At 41.4% G+C, this 16,936-nt stretch overlaps 1 protein-coding gene across 3 annotated transcripts in view; it reads right to left on the bottom strand.

Annotated features, from left to right (window-relative positions):
- The window catches only part of cep350 (centrosomal protein 350), a 34,888-nt gene extending 20,924 nt beyond the window's left edge, over positions 1-13,964 (bottom strand). For 2 of the 3 annotated variants that reach the window (XM_050054269.1, XM_050054271.1), the window contains exons 1-13: positions 13,595-13,964; positions 10,889-10,977; positions 10,662-10,705; positions 10,374-10,482; positions 10,124-10,289; positions 8,184-8,845; positions 7,959-8,072; positions 7,334-7,462; positions 5,418-5,537; positions 3,028-3,755; positions 2,751-2,869; positions 465-1,486; positions 94-235 (exon numbers count right to left, since the gene is read on the bottom strand). In XM_050054269.1, coding sequence (XP_049910226.1) covers positions 94-235; positions 465-1,486; positions 2,751-2,869; positions 3,028-3,755; positions 5,418-5,537; positions 7,334-7,462; positions 7,959-8,072; positions 8,184-8,845; positions 10,124-10,289; positions 10,374-10,482; positions 10,662-10,705; positions 10,889-10,973 — 3,440 coding nt within the window. In that variant the 5' untranslated portion in view covers positions 10,974-10,977; positions 13,595-13,964. The remainder of the gene's footprint in view (positions 1-93; positions 236-464; positions 1,487-2,750; positions 2,870-3,027; positions 3,756-5,417; positions 5,538-7,333; positions 7,463-7,958; positions 8,073-8,183; positions 8,846-10,123; positions 10,290-10,373; positions 10,483-10,661; positions 10,706-10,888; positions 10,978-13,594) is intronic. The other variant, XM_050054270.1, reaches the window with a different exon arrangement.
- Between the last annotated feature and the right edge of the window lie 2,972 nt (positions 13,965-16,936).

Raw genomic sequence — 16,936 nt, 5'->3', positions numbered from 1 at the left:
GACAGGACTGCATGCGCCTTCTATTTGTGTGACATGAATGCCATCCAGTGGTCACTTTAAAAAGTGACATCCACTTTTTTTTTTTTCTCTTACCTGCGTGAATTTGTGCCTCTCTTTAACTGGCCACTGGCTCCGCTGCTATGTGACGACACAAAGTCATCTTCATAGACGGCTGCGTCCACAGGGCCATTTCCAGAGTGCAAAGAATGGCCCGAGGGAGAGTTCCTCTCACTCGCTACAGGACAACGGGGAGAAAAACCAACAGAGGAGAAATATTTATCATCTAGCACAAACACCACAGTTTTACTATGACAAATATTCTGTGAAGCTGTGTCTGTGGTTTACCCATAGACAGTAACAACACCACTCTTACTATTTCTCATCAGACACATATTTTTTCTCATAACCTACATCTAATATGGAAAACTTAACAGTAGTGCAAAGGTACTCATATGTGAACTAACCTTTAACGTGGTCGTGAAGGTTCTTAGTAAAAATGTTGATTACGCTTAGAGGGCTTCCTTTGTTCAGCTCCTCCCAGGCTGCTTTGCTGCCATCTTGCTGTGCAAAAGGTGAGCTGAGGGCTGAGCACCTTGCTGCCTCCCTCTGGAACTCTGACAAGCGCTGATAATCCCTTCTTTGACCTGCACAGTATTCCACTGCCTCCAGGCGATCTGCCAGTCTAGGTACATGATTCTTGGAGGGGTGAGGCAGGATGGCCTCATCCTCAGAAAAACTCCCTTCACTCAGAAGAGGACCCTCACTGATGGAACCAGCACTTGAGTCATGGAGATCTGTCCGATTCTTATCCTGGTCCTCCATCAGTCCATATCCTCTCCTTTGTTCCATTCTATCTGTTCTCTCTACCTTTTCCAAGCCATTGACAAGGCCCCTCCTGTTGAGAATGGGCCCTGTTACATCAGCAGAAGTTGTTTGTGGATTGTTAAAATTGCAGTGTGTACTGTTCTTCTCTTTCTGTCCCCTGAGGGCGTGTAGATTGCCTACTCCTGGAAGCGCTGTGCCATTGTATGAACTATGACCTGTGCTAGTCAAAATCCTCTGGATCCTTGATGCTACATCATCATTTTCTGTGGCAGCTGCATTTGCCCAGCATCCATCATCAAGATTAGCTTGAGAGGGCCTGATAGTATCAACATCCATTGAAGTTTCTGTACCAAAGTTGATCCCCTCTCCAGCAAGCTTCCTTGCCTCACTCTCTATACGGTTGGAGAGGGACGCTGCTGTGGCCTTGATGGCCTCAATACGGGACATCTTGGACCTCGGCCTGTTGTAAGGTGATGTGGCTGGCCGCTGGGTGTGCTTGACATCACTAGCTGCTGCTGCAGTCTCCAGCCTGAGAAGCTGAGAGAGGAGACGATCACCAAAAGGGGCTAGCGCACTGCTGCTCGGACCAGTCGCAGGTCGAACAGCTGGGCTCAGACGGTCAGGCTGAAGCAAAGAGGAAACTCCAACATCCAGATCATTCCTGCAATAAAGGGAGCAACAAAGAATGAAAGAAGTTAAGAGAGACAAAAAGGTGTCTACAGCTTGCTTGAAAACAGAGATCAAATTAAACATATGTAAGTGTATTTATCATGCTTACAACTGAAGAAAGCAAATGAGAACTTTCATTGCAGTGCCCAGAATTAATTTTCACTTGATATTTGTGCCTTCTCTCTCTCCTGTAAAAACACTTTTATTTATGCAGCATTAGCCCCTTTTACTCTGCCTTTACACTGTCGCACCATTATCCCGCCCCACTGCTCTGTATAAAAGGTACAATTCCAGAAATAGGTGACAGAAATGTGTCGCCTTTAAGCCGACAGCAGAGGCACTAACAGCCCCAAATTGACGTCTTTGTAAAAGGGATAGGCGGGAGGACGGGACCAAGGATGGGATGGGTGTGACATTTTGACAACGTGCTATGTGTGACCCACTGCCGGGAGATTTAAATCACAGCCAATAACAGTTAGCAGCTAACTCAAAGAAGAACAGCAACCAAAAATGTCCACAAACTGGGGAGACAATGAGGTCGGGGAGCTCCTAAAGTTACCCTCCAAGCAAAGGACGAGATCAACTGCCATACAACAGCGACAGTAAATGATTGTTATTGCTTATAAAGTGCACTAGAGGCTGACACTGTTATGTTACACGTATGACAGTTGTAAGTTGTAAAGGTGGAACTTAAAGGGTCTTCGTTGAGCCTCTGTAGCTGATCTCTAACTAAAAAGGGCTATAGCTTTAGCATAAATGTATTCATCAGCCTGATTTGTAACTGTTAATGGTACAGAACATAATGAAAAGATAAGAACATACACTTTAACTGGACCGACAACTATGAATCAGAATTAAAACAATCACTGAATAAACAGAGAAAGATGATTATTACATCTGTTTACACACCCTCATTTTAATTTCCAGTCAATTATCTGGGATGTTCTTTCATGCATCTAAAAAAGGAGCAGTGACTGTAAAAGCGCGCTTGTTTAATCTTGTACTAAAACGCAGAGCAATAAAGCTTTGGGGGCACTTGCAAGGGGAGTTCATAAAAACAAACCATCTAGGAACAAACAGCTTCTCTGTTTGGTAAAGTCAGGTGATTCCCGAGAATTTATCACCCACACATTATTTCCAGTAGATAGCAAGTGTACTGTGCAGAGAATTGTTTGTTGTTTATCTGGGTCAGTAAATCTGAGTGTTTGTTATTCTGGAGAGTGACAGAGGTGAGCCGGCAGTGTGCATGTGTGTACCTGGATAAAGGAGGAGGTGGCTGTTCATTTAAAGACCTATCACTGCTCGAGGGGCTCTGTGGTGCCTCCAGTCTTTTGTTCTCTTTGTCCGACTCTCCTGAGGGCTGGTACATCGGTCTCTGCGGAAGAACATAAGTTGAAACATATTTTTAAAAGTCTTTTTTTCCCATTACATATGTGATAATTTCATTAATTTATTTCACTTGGATACTCATTCTACACAATACAGCTTCCATATATAACTAAGCTGACCATGTTTCATGCGTATGTACAATACCATTTGAATAGCAGGAGCAGCAGGTTGCGTTTGTGTGGCCTCCTCGCCCAGCTGTGCCTCCTCCAGCAGCAGTTTGTTGTAGGTCTCCTGTAGTCTCTTTTGCACTGGGGCCACTGGTGCCTCGCTGGGAAGGGCCGCTGCTTTAGCCACTTCTCTTTGCTTCCTGTAGAGCTCCTGCAATCTTTGATTTCTCCTCTCTGCCTCCTCCCTCAGTGCCCTCTTCTCTTCTGCTTGACGCCTCTTCCTCTCCTCTTGTTGCCTAGAAATGTACTGGCGAACAGTGTCTGCATCATAGTGTCGCTTCTTGTGCCCCGTGTCAGCAGCCTCTGATCGGTGTGTGGTGGGGCTGGCGCTTCGGCAGCCTCTTGAGGAGCTACCTGTTGCCGCAGCAGTTCCCCAAACAGAGACTGGAGTCCTTGTACATGACCCTGATCCCCCTCTCCCTCTCCTGCCACTGCTCCCACCTCGGGATCTTTGCCTGGCTCTCTCCTCCCTCTCAACTGCTTTGCACTCCAGTTCAAGGTCATCAAGTATCCCCTGGATGTCTGCTGACAACAGGTCCGTGCTAACACCCACTGGGGCCTTCTCCCGATCTGCAGATGTGGGGGTGGATGTGGCTGTGGAGTGGCTTTTGGACTGAAATCCACTACGAGGTCTTTCTGTGCTGCTAGGGCGAGGCTGTGGGTTTGATTGTGAGCGTGGTTGTGAACTGGAACGGTGGCGGGAAGCTGGTGGACATTTACAGAAAGTTAAAATGTTACAGTTAGTAACTATTAATGGACTTACTAACATAAGCACAGACTTCATACTAGTGCCCCCTGCTTCATTCAGATCTGCTCAAATCCAATCTTTCAGTGTTACTTGCAAGTGGTCAGATTGGATTTTTGTGTCCAGACATCACCAACTTATCTGCATGGGTAACAGCATAAGCGTCACTCTGGATCTGGCGCTGTGATTGTGTGATGTGTTCAAAGACACTCTGAAATCCAATATAAGTGGCCAGGGAGTCCGGACCGTTACGCATCTATTGAAATCCGATTGGCATCGCATTTCAAACCACCTCCAAATGTGGTTTAGATCAGATTTGTAACAAGCGTATTTCATGTGTTTTCTGTCCAGACTTCCTAAAATCAATCTGGATGGAATCTGGATATGCCAAAAAACAATTTGAGCTGGCAGTCTGAACAAGGCCTAAGACCTTTAAGTGGACGCTTGCTGATAAAACACTAAACATTTTAAATTCCCTTTCACTGTTCATATCTAATAAGAGGTATAGAGTGTGCGCAGTCTTTAAACTTGTTTCCTTCCTTCCTTTAAACTCTTTTCCTCTTTATCTATGACCAGCATATTTAATAAACAGGTTTGTCACAGCTAACAAAACACTGGGTGCTCTGACAAGTGACTGTAGCAGATTAAAAAAAAAAATACTCCAAAGCTAAAGCACTAGACCCAGACAGAATGCGCATACTAAATGAGGCTCGGGGGTCAGGCTTGCCATGGCAACTCTAATCTCGGCCAAATTGAAAACTCCTATCTCGCTTTTACAGTATCTAATCCAGACAGTGTTTGTTCCAGAACATGGCTGCAGTGAGCTCCTCTCTGCCCCACTCTGCCTTTCCCCAGAGTGCATGCAGCCTGCACAGGGGGCAACCTCTGGAAATCAGGCCATGTCTAATTGTGCACCCAACCAGAACAGCCAGTCAATCTCAATTCCTTCCGGTCAGTGGTACCCAGTACAGATTCAGATAGCAAAGATAGAGATGGATGCAGATAGTGTGTGGGTAAGCGAGAGTGTGAGAGAGAGTCTATGGCTGGCTGTGTGTACAGCAGCAGCCAAAGACTTTTTATTTATTGATATTCTTTGGCAGGCGCTGCTGCCAGTCTAACTGTGGGTCCCAGACATGCAAAACTAGAGATATTCATTTTACAACATCTTCGTGTTACATGGATATACTCCATTATATGTAATAGCACCCAGTGAAGAAATCCGTGCTTAATTTTAAGTGAAAATGAAAGTTCTATAGCAACATTAGAAAACAGATAAAAGTAAAATGAGGAAACAACATGTCTGAGAGATGGGGGAGGGGGAAGGTAGATGGTCAAGAGGAAATCCTAATTCACACTTTGTCTTTTTCTACATGCCACTGGACATAAATAATGCAGAGAAAACATTTTTAATATCAAGCAGGCACATTTTGGGCAGCTGTTTAAATGCTAGTGAAAAGCTAATCACCTTATGTCAAGATGAGCAAGACCATAGGAGAAATGATTAGATCAGAGACGACTGTTATCAGCAAGCTAGGTCGGCTGTTGGTATTATGAAATGTAATATAAGATAGGGGTGTAGTGGCATGTATAGAAGGGTAAGGGTTTGGGTCTCCAGGTCCCACCTGTTCTGCTCAGTCTGTCAGCTGTCTGTGGTCTGTCCTCCTCCCTGGGCACCTTGGGAACTGGACCCAGTACCATCTTTACCAGCTTTTGGCCCTCCCGCCATGATGCAGGGCTAATCACTGCAGTGACACAGAACATTACCACCTTAGATGCTGCCAGTGAAGAGCAATGCAATTCAATAGTGTTCATGTTGACCTCATGTAACATGAGGCATGTGCTAGCACATGGAGACATGCCAACACTGCAGCAGACTCACTGGAACATAAATATACACACATTATAGAAACGGAAGAGACACAAGAAAAGCATATGATAGACAGGGTGCGTCACAATAGTAAGACCAATTTAATGGTCATTTAACTCAGACCTAATGATTGGAAGTAAGACATGAGGGTCTCGGCTCAGTTTACTTTTTTCAAGTTACTGAAGTTGTTGTGTGGAAGAGGTGATGAAATTTAAGAACATGTTTTTGTAGTTTGCCCAAATTGCCCCCAAACACATTCTCCTCCTTTCCCCCAGTAACTATCTGGCAGATAAATTTGTTTTTATTTCACCCAGCTATTCCTACCAATCTCTGCTGTTCAGTTTTCTGCCAGCAGCCCAGTACACTGAGTTTGCATAGAATCACATTTGTGGTGCTCAGAGCTTTGGAAAATTACATTGCAAAACCAGCAATGTCTCTCTACATGGACTAATCACTGGAGCTCTTTTCACTGTGACTGTATTCCACCAAAGAGCAGTTCCTGGTAATGAAGCTGTACATCCACTAACCAAGCAGCTGTTTGTACTGGGTGGATGAGTGAACTGAACCTGGCCGCAGATTTCAGAGGGCTATTTATAGCGCTGTGCCAGCACGAAACAGAGACCAGCCAGACTTTAGAGACAGCACAAAAGTTGGAGGAACCCAAGCACAGAGTGAATGAGAGCCAGAGTGCAGGAGAAAGATATTTTTGCAGTTAGCTTTCAGGATATCTAGATTAAATTTTTTGAAGTACTGTACTGCATACTTCAACTGTCTCTGCATTGACACTGAATCATTCACTGGGACGATCATGCCAAACTGACATAACGGTATCTTTCCTTGTGTCCAGGTCCACACAGACAGAAAGAGGAAGATAGCCATCACTCGCGTTTACATATGTGCCTTTGAAACCATCTTTGTGAATGGGGAGGGGGTACTTTTCTCAGCTGTTAGAGGTCTCCTATGCCATGGGTACAGCGGTATGATTCTTCTATGTGGGTGTTTGTATGTTACACAAACTGCATGTTAATCATACTGAACATTTCTACAGGGATTAGAATCTTAACACAGCTTTAGAAGCCAGCTATGTCTCTGGTTCATGTACTGGAACACACACAGGCTTGGTATGGAACAAGTGAGCAGATGGAAAGAGGACACTGAATATTATAGTCCGAGTGCTGGTTTCTACCGCCTGTTTAAGGAATTTAGTAACGTGTTTTTACTATTATTATCATTACCCACTGACTGCTTTTATTTGATGTTTAGCCTGCATGTAAGCACTGTATGAGACCGTACCACTCTCACTGTGTATACAAGTGCTAAAACACATGCATTACGAATTAATTACTGAACTGACACCAGTGAGAGTCTGTGTGCAGAGCAAAATCTATGCAAAAATGAACAGGGGACTAAAGACAGATATGAAATACAGAATAAAGCAGACTTTTAAAGGCAGAGACACTGGAGCAGCAAACCCAGTTGATAAAAACCTTTTAAGCACATTGATAGTTCAACATTTGAGGCTCTTGGTTTCGGACCACATGCACTGACCCATGATAAAATCCTGTCAGACTGTTCCACATGCTTAGCTTCCCAACTGTCACTAATTAAAAAGAGATCAGAGTGTGGGTCGGCCCTCTTACATAAAAAAAAATAAAAAAAGGATTACTATACCTGGTTTTGCATTTAGTTCAGAGGAAGGGGCAGCTCTGTGCACCTTCCTAACTGGTTTGGGAGGCCTCCTCTCTCTGGACCTGTCTGCTCTCTGTTCCCTCTGCTGTTGATGTCTGGATCTAGTGCTCTCTGTACACAGATGACACACATAGAGAATAAGCCACAAACACCATAAACTGACAAACATTTCTAAATTGAATCAAAAGGTGTCAGCTGACTCAAAAACAAAGCCTGTGTCTGGAGAAATAAAATCTCTGATGTCATTAACCAAAGACTATGAGCATAATCCATGTTTGTTTATGCAAACATCCTCGATAGAAAACAGCTGCTACAATTAGTTTTTTTGGCGCCTCTGACAGATCAATACAACTCCAGGCCATGCATTGATGTGCAATGCAGTTTTTCAGACAGCTCTCTATATTTAATGCCAGAGGGCATCATAACCTGGATTAAAGCCCAGGAACATACAAGGACGCAAGCATGTCAGAGATCACCCATCACCTCAGTTCAGGATAACAGTAACAAGCAAAACCAAATAAAGTATCTTTATATCATTACCATATCAGAAAATATTGCAAACATGGAATGACAGCAACAAAAACAAATGTTTGTGTCCAAAGCATACCAGCAAATTGTCGTGACAGGTCTCTGTATATTTCCCTGCTGAGGTTGTGAAACTCCTCCTCCTTCCAAACTTTCCCATCAGGTGTGCGGATCTTTGTCTCAGTACTGTTAAAACCTGAGAGTAGAAGGATTGAAGAGCTAAGTTGTGGCATCCTGATTCCTTCACATATTATTATCGCTACATAACAAAAAGTCAAATAAATGACAAAGTACACATTTTGGATACCTCTGTATATTGGTGCAGGCGGTGCCGCTGCTACTTTCCGTATTTTGGCTGTGGGCATGTTGCTAGTACCAGAATTGCTACTTCCCACAGCTGCCATAACGGGCTGTTCCAGAAAACCCAGCAGCTTCTCTCTCTCCGCAGCCTCCTCCAAATGTTGTCTCTGCCTTCGAATACGCTCTTTGAGCTTCTCCAGCTTATCATCAGGCTGATGACGCCTTAGGTTCTCCAACCGCTGAGAAGCTGAGCCAGGGCTGGTTGAAGGAGTGCTCTCCCCTCTGCGCACGGAGCCTGGGGTTGTAGCTAGACATGGGCTCGACTCCTGGCCTTCCATGCCAACTTGTGCTTTTGGAGAGCTTTCCTCCTCAGCCCGCTCCAATGCAGGGACTCTTACACCTGTGAGTTGTGACTGGTTTCCAACAGTCCTCAGGGTGTCCAGGGCTGGCTGGTCATTGAGGTAGCGAACCTCGGTGCTCTCCAGAGCCGAGGAGTGTGTGCTGTCCAGGTCCCTGTCCGTCTGTTTGTCCCTGGTGTCTCTCTGGTAGACCAGCTGGCTGAGCAGTGGATCTGAGGGAGGTGGAGAGGATGGGTATGAAGACCCTGGCACTGACTGCAGGCTGTAGGCCTCCAGCTGAGAGGAGGGATGTGGTGGAGGGGTGGCCTCTCTGGAAAAAAAGAGATTACATGGGATCAAGAAGGGGATCAAGATTTACTCTTAATTTACCACTCACTGAGTGTACAGAACAGTACATGTATGGGTGGTCAAAGGGTAAAAAGGGATGGAGTGACATATTCACTCAAGACATCACTTTAGTTCAGTGAGGATAGCTACTGTATTAAAAATGTACAACAATAATGATTCTGGTGCACTTCTACTGTGCTCACTGGCTGACATGATTGCAGAAAAAGAATACTGGTCTGTCTCTTCAGGATAATATCAAAAAGTGATCAGAATATCATATGCTATTGTGTGAATTTGCTAGTAATAGCAAAATAGAAACAGAAACTTCAGACAGTTCATTTCCAAGACTTGTTTTGGTTAAACCTGCAAGACCTGATGTTTTGGCAACTTGGGAGCAGCTGAAACAAGTTGTGAACACAACATTGACATATAATCACCTTTTACACCCATAAGACAAATTTGTTGGCAAACAGTTGCTTTTTTATGCATGCAGCAAACCCAGAGGAACATTATCATTCATTTGCTGTGTCGTGTCATGTTTGTGTACACATGGCGAATATAAGTCCAATATTCATTCTCCTTTAGTTCTGTATTTGTTCTCTAACAACGTTTGAGAACATATTCACATTTGAAATCCAGTCATTCTGTTGCAATGAGTGACAATACTAAGGACAAAACTTCAGGTTTTGTGGTATCACTGGAAACTGCAGTCTTGAGCTACTGAAGTGTTTGCGATCCATTCAGCTACAAGCTACTCAGTCAATGTCAAGAACATATGGTCTGTGAATGGAAATGTTGAAGAGTACAGAGCATTGGGGACTGACTGTTATTTAGATGGAAGAGCTCTCCTGATGTATCAAGGTTAAACAATGAGCCGACACAATAACTATAATGAAAATGTCACAGCCCAGGTGGGAACAAACACCATCTTGTTCTGTAGTCACTCTACACAGCACACACACTTTATAGTAGACTAGATTTGGTATCACTTTAATACAATTTAAAACTGTAATATCGATAGGATTATGTTGGTAAGCATGTGCAATAAAGGAATTATGCTTCCAGGTAGAGTTTTAGTTTTGTGTTTTGTGTAAGATTTAAAAAACAATCACCAATGTGATGTGATCAGTGCTGGAAAGCATTAACCACAGATGACCAGTCCTGAATATGAAAGCATAGCCCTCTATCCAAATATAGCAATGTACCTAGAGAGTGGTGGATAAGGATCTTTTATTAGTGAGTTTTAATGCAGTAGTTGTACCTGTAAGAGGCCAGCGGTTCCCTGAACTCCACGCTGTTGTTCCTACGGACGTTGCTGTCCTGGGTGGTATTTCTTAACGGGCTGCGTGAACTGCTCTTTTCTGGACTCTGCTGACTTCGGCCTCTGCGTTTTGAAGACCTTCCACTGTCGTCAGCTTGTTGTCCATCTTTGCAAGAGACAGCAATGTTAAAATAGTTATAGTTTAAGTGTAGAATTTGACTAACTGTAATGGCATTTTGAAATAACTTACCCCTGCAGCGCACTGTCTTGGAGGATTTCTTCTTGGGAGGGTCCATGACAGAGTCCAGGAGAACCCCTGTCCCTGGAACTGCCTCTAAACGGTTTTCTATATGCCGCAACTACAGAGAGAGAATACACATCAGACTCCTTTTGTTATGCAAAGGTGAAAGGGAGTCATCTTCATCATGATTAGATACTGCAGACTGTGTTTTATTACTTTACTGAAATGGCAATTCTTTCTGAGAGGCTGACAAACACACAAAGTCCTTCAGCACAAAACTGTTCCAGGTGTACTTACAGCAGCTTTGGACTGAGACAAGCTTTTCCATGTAGTTGTCAGCTCTGACAAAGAGAAACAGAATACAAGTCATTACAGGTGATAACATCTGGCTATGTAAATGATACTTACGACACATTTACATTATGAGATTCAGAATTCAAATGAAGTTATGTGAGAACACTATACCCACTGAGAATAGACATGAATATAATTGGACTGCATTTTTATTTTATTTTTTTACACACCTGTGCCAATATTGTGATCTGTAAGCTGCTGAGCAGAGCTTTTAAGAGACGCCTCAGTCCTCCTGCTACTCCTCATCTCTCTCATTCACCTGACGCCAAGATTAGACAGAAGCAAATAATTAAAAAGAACAACACTGAGTGACGGTAGACATGACATGAATAACATCAACACACACAACACCATTAAAAGTATTGAACGCTTATACCGCATACCATATGGACAACCTGGAGACAAAAGCAGTTGCTTTTAACCAGGCAGATAAAAACATAAATGATAACAAACTAAAACAAAGAATAATACACAAATACAAAACACATCAAGCACTTTCAAAAAAACAAAAAAACAAAATGCCACAGACAGAAACAAGCTTTAGGGGCAACAGCCTAGATGGCGAGCTGTTATCCATGCCTACCAAGTGAACAAATTAAAGTACATCATAAATACTATGCGTATAGCCCAATCAGTTCCTTGTATAACACATGTAACTATTATGACAGCTTGCTGACAGCAGATTAATGTCAGTCTGCCATTTAAAACCAGTTACACAACAGCACATTCCTCACACGTTTTCCATGTGGGAGGGTGAGCAGAACTGAAGTTTGTCACATGTCAACCATGTAATGTTTACTTAAAACACCTGTTTAGCTAGAGTGCAGGTGTCTTGTTTTACTTATGCACTACTCTCACAAACACTTGTGTGCTGATTAAGAAACCCTCTTCATGAGACAACTGTGGGTTAAACTGTTCATATCTTTTTCACTTTAATCAGTTTATTGTATCCATGTATGTATATATAAGCAAGTGTAGCCAAGTTAGTTTGTTCATTGTGTGTGTTTTTAACACATATTTAAACACCCTGTGAGTCACAAGTTGCTCTACATAAGTCATGCCTTTTACTCATAACAATCACGTGACGCATCGCTGAGACGATCACCTCAGGCTGAGAGGGCAAACAGGAAGATAAAGAAAGTGATACATACTTCTACAACAACAGCATTTCCTTGTAACAGCCTTCCCGATTACAATATGGCCACACACCGATGGCCGTGATTATAAACTCAAATTAACAATGCAGACCGCATGAACTAAATTAGTTGAACTACATTAGTTTTACTAACCCAGACTACGGAGAGCAGTCCGTGTCTTTCCTGGTATCTGAATCCAGATGGGACAGAATCCAAAACGTATGATAGAAGAGCCAAGATCGGCTAAAATGACATAGTGGTGGACTGTGCGTAACGTTAGTAAATTCATGCAAGGAAGTAACGTTTCCAGTCTGTCATCTTGACTATAAGGATTAGCTGACGTTAGCTACTTTTGTCAGAAGTTGTGACTTGAAATGAAAAGTGCACACGCAAGCATTACTCGAAACACTTCTCTATTCAACGCAAACGTAACGCTGGGAATTACCGTTAATAAGACAAACTTAATACCCCCAAACAAGCCAGTTGGCTCAGGTTAACAATCAAACGTCTACAAACGGCAAGCTTGATCAATGACTTAAGCGCCATATACTAGTCCTGTATTGCTGTCATAGTGAATGCATCCAATTTTGCCATTTAGAGCTCATATAGTTCGTTGACGATAGTATTTTGACATTGTAAACACATAAGATGGAAGGTGAAACTATTAGCGACCTATCAGGAAAAGAAAACAACAATGTCCGGCGATTTTAAGTGAGTAATACACAACTTTGTCGTGAGAGTGCGGGTGATTTCCATTAAAGCAAATACTATCCATGTGAATCCAACATGGCGCATAATTTCTTCTTCGCACACCGACTGAAGCGTCGCTGAGCAGTATCGGCTCCGTGCTGCCACCTATGGGTGCACGCCACATTACAAAAACACTGTTGACGGCACATAGACTGTTGCAATACAGCTTCCGACCACTACTGTCATCATTGTGCAAAATGTTGCTTGGCAGCACCCCAGCTTTCAGCGAGGAAGAAATAATGAGCCATCTTTGACTTTTCATGGTTTGTATTGACTTTAACTACACTCACCCTCACTGCATCGCGGTAAATCGTGTTTTTATCTCTTTACATCCACCTAGCATTGCCCTTTTGGCCGCGGATAGGTCGCTGAGAAGTCTACCTTCCATTCAGCAACTTTATATGTTCAATATTATTTTGTAAAACACCGAGAGCCTTAAATAGGTGGGCTCACACTTATCCTACTTCTGAACCCGAAAAAGGTATAGTCAAACGCTAGCTGTCGTCTGTGTTAACGACAGCGCTTTTATTGTTGAATATAATAAATTACAGCAACACTAAATGAAACAGAAATTAATGATCATCCAATTCCCCAAGTTACAATCGAGAAATCAACTGTTTCACGGCTACTACTCAAACACCGAGTCCGGGAATTACTCATCCGCGAACTCAACACAATCCATCATTAATCTACTTTCGGGTGTGAACTTACAGCCGGGGTATTAATGTTTTATTTAAAAACCTGATACTAATTAACACAACCTCTGTTTTTCAATAACCATTATTGATTTTCTAATACAATCGCTGTACGTCCAAAAAGTATCCCTACAACTCACTATAACATCTGACTTCCAAGATGACTTATTTCGAAATGTCTTCGGCCCAGGGAATAGTCGGAGCCGCTAACTCGAGAGTTGACGTTAACGCTAGCTGACAGGAAAGTCATGAATTAACTTAGCCGATAACCTCTTTGGAGAGACATAACACATACCTTTAGGGAAACGATCCGACGTGTCTAGATGTCCACATTCATGCCGATGTCCTCATTATAAGAAAAACCTAACTTCTCCAGACTTCTTCCTCAGTTTGGTTCAGCTGTCTGTTTGCTAACGTTAGCGTTAGCCAGCTAACGTTAGCAAACCAATGTTAGCTAGCAGTTGTGCCAACTAAGCTAGCAAGTTTTTCTAGCGACATGCACCCATTGTTATTGTCTCGGCGTTTGTCCAGGTAACCAAATATCCAGGTCAGCTGTGAGATTCCTAGAAAGAAATGTCGCTACCCGCCTCTGAGGTCGCCTTTCCCGGGTTACTATGTTGATGTTTCCCAACAGTGAAACTGGGGTATCCAAGACGGGTAGATAACTGAGAGACCGAAGTATCGCGAGCGTTGGATGACGTCAAACGTTAGGAAAGCCCCACCCCGCAGGCACAGACGAACACACACACACACACACACACACACACACACAAAAAAAAAAAAATATATATATATATATATATATGTATATATATATATATATATATAATAGATTATNCACACACACACACACACACACAAAAAAAAAAAAAAATATATATATATATATATATATATATATATATGTATATATATATATATATATATTAATAGATTATCATGATAGAGTTACCTAAATTAATTCGCCCACATTAACGTCCTAGTATATATGGAGCACCAGATTGTAGCCTATAAGTGATGATTGACAGCACAGTAGATCAGTGTCCTACTTTCACTGAACCCATCCCACATCACTGGGCATATTTGCATCAGGACTACATTATTTGTCCATATGATAGATGTAAATATGTAAAGGAAAGTGTTTTTGTTTTTTTTTTAAACTCAATAACTTTATTTAATAAGTAATTGACATATTTGGATATTCTGGAATAAAATAGAGAAGCCATGGGATGACAAAAGTCAAATAATTAGCCACAAGAACACAATTAATACACAAGAAAACTATTCTGATTAATAGTTAAAAATATTAAACTATAAATTAATAGATTATCATGATTGAGTATAAATAACTAGGGTAAAGTCAGGTCACTAGTAAATACAGTAAAATGGGACTTGGGCTTTAAATGTTAGCAGCCAATAACCAAACATTTATAGCACTGTCAATACAACCGTGCTTTATATGAAACAATGACTCATACTGGTCTGATATAACCAGTTTGGGCACACTAAAGAATCAAAGGATTAAAAAAAAATCACTGGTCCAAGAACTTCCAAGGTAAACCATGTTGCATGCTTTCTCGTTTTGCTAATAAGAGTACTGCAGCTGAATCAATAAGGCTATAATAAAAAAAAATGGCTGTAGGATGTTGCATTTTATTAACAGTTTGACTTATAAGCAAAACCCTTTTTACTGTTTGCTTTGCCTTTTTATGGGGCAGAGTTTTGATTGAATACTTTATGCATTTAAATGAAATTGGACAACAAAAATTAAGTTTAAATGGAATATTTTTGTTTTTAGGCTACCAGTTGCCATAAAATCATAATGTATGCTATTGTGTGCCACCCTGTCATATTACAGACACTTTCAATATTTTTGTCTTTTAAAAAATATCAGAGATGATGCAGTGAGTCCATGTCAGCTACAGTAGTCTACAATTAGCCATCAGTGTTATATGCATGCAAGCACATACTTGTCCATTGTAGACAATATGGCACCAAGGAAACAGGTAGTATGGGAACAGGGAAAGCATGGCAGAAAAGTTGGACAATCTTTTTTAATGAATAGCCACAGGATGTATTAATGATTTAATGAATTATGATTAAACTGATAAATGTGTTTAACCATTAAAAAAACAAACATGATTGTCCCATTTTTACCCCACCAGCCACATCAGCGAGGACCTCAAATGGACTGTAAACTCCACTGCTCTGGTGAAAAAGGCCCAACAGAGACTATATTACCTCAGGACGCTGAGAAGGATCAACCTCTCTACAAAATTGCTTGAGTCTTTCTACCACTGCTCAGTGGAGAGCATCTTGACGTACTGCATCACAGCCTGGTATGGGAGCTCTCCAGAGGGTGGTCAACACAGCACAAAGAATTATTGGACCTGTTCTACTGCTGCCCTCTGGAAGACACTACAGGGCCCTGAAATGCTGCACCTCCAGACTGAGGAGCAGTTTTTACCCTACAGCCATACACAGACTGAACTCTCCCTCTCCCATCACCACAACAATTTTAAATTGCACATCCACGGACTGATGTACAACAGGATATGCACTTTATCTTGTCCTTTTTATAGCACCTTATTTATCATATTTTGGCCTTATCCTTTTTAATGTGTGGGTATGTGAGTGTGTGTTTAGGCACAGTGAAAGAAACAGTTTTTCTTTAATGACAGACATCACATTTTGTTGTATGTGAACATGCAATAACAATAAAGGCTTTCATTTAATTTGAGCTGTCCCATTTTCACTGAGCATGTCATCAGAGTGAGGTAGGGGTTCCTCGTGTGTTTGAAGGTCCAACATTTCTAAAGTGTTTTACTTAGCAACATATTTTCTTTCTTCTTCTTTTTTTTTTTTTTTTTAAAACTGTTGTTTTATTGAAAGTTAATTGCAAAACATACAAAATTACAATTGAAACAATACTTTTCCTTCCATTTTTTTCTTTTCTGAACAAACATCCCTCCCATCTCCCACCCATCCCCTCCTGCCCATACCTTGGTAGTCCATGGAGGTACAGGTTCAACACACACTGATTCAACGTAAAAAAAAAAAAAAAAAAAAAGAAGTTCAGTAACAAGAGGAGGATAAGTACATTTTTTCTTTATGCAAATATAGTAGACATCCATAAAAGTAAAAGTAACACTCTTCTTCAGAGTTTTAGGTATTTTTCTTGGTAATCTACCCCCATTAAATGTCAAATGACCTGACTTCACCCTACATAAAACCAGTAATGAATGTACCTACATTTGCAAGTGTTTTTTTTTTTTTTTTTTGGATCATGGTCTTTTTTATTTTCAGATATAAAAAAGTGGACAACTTAAACACAGAACAGTTACATCAAATCCACCCCAAGTACTGGACCATCAGTACGTTTACTTATAGCATACATACAAATAAAATAAATAATAAACTTTAAGTAAACATATACATTTGCAGTTAAAGAAAATCATAAGTGTCGGGTAGAGAAAAGTGAAATGGAAAAAAGACAAATAAATAAATATATAAAATAACTCATGATAATAGACAAGTAGGCTACACAAACACTATGGTTACATAAATGTACATTTGCGAGTTTGATTGACTTTTTTTTTTACATATAATGTTGGGTTTCTTTCTTTCTTTCTTTCTT

This window comes from Epinephelus moara, chromosome 10 (genome assembly GCF_006386435.1).
Source record: "Epinephelus moara isolate mb chromosome 10, YSFRI_EMoa_1.0, whole genome shotgun sequence".
Lineage (NCBI taxonomy): Eukaryota > Metazoa > Chordata > Actinopteri > Perciformes > Serranidae > Epinephelus > Epinephelus moara.
This window is presented reverse-complemented; position numbering and strand designations above follow the sequence as displayed.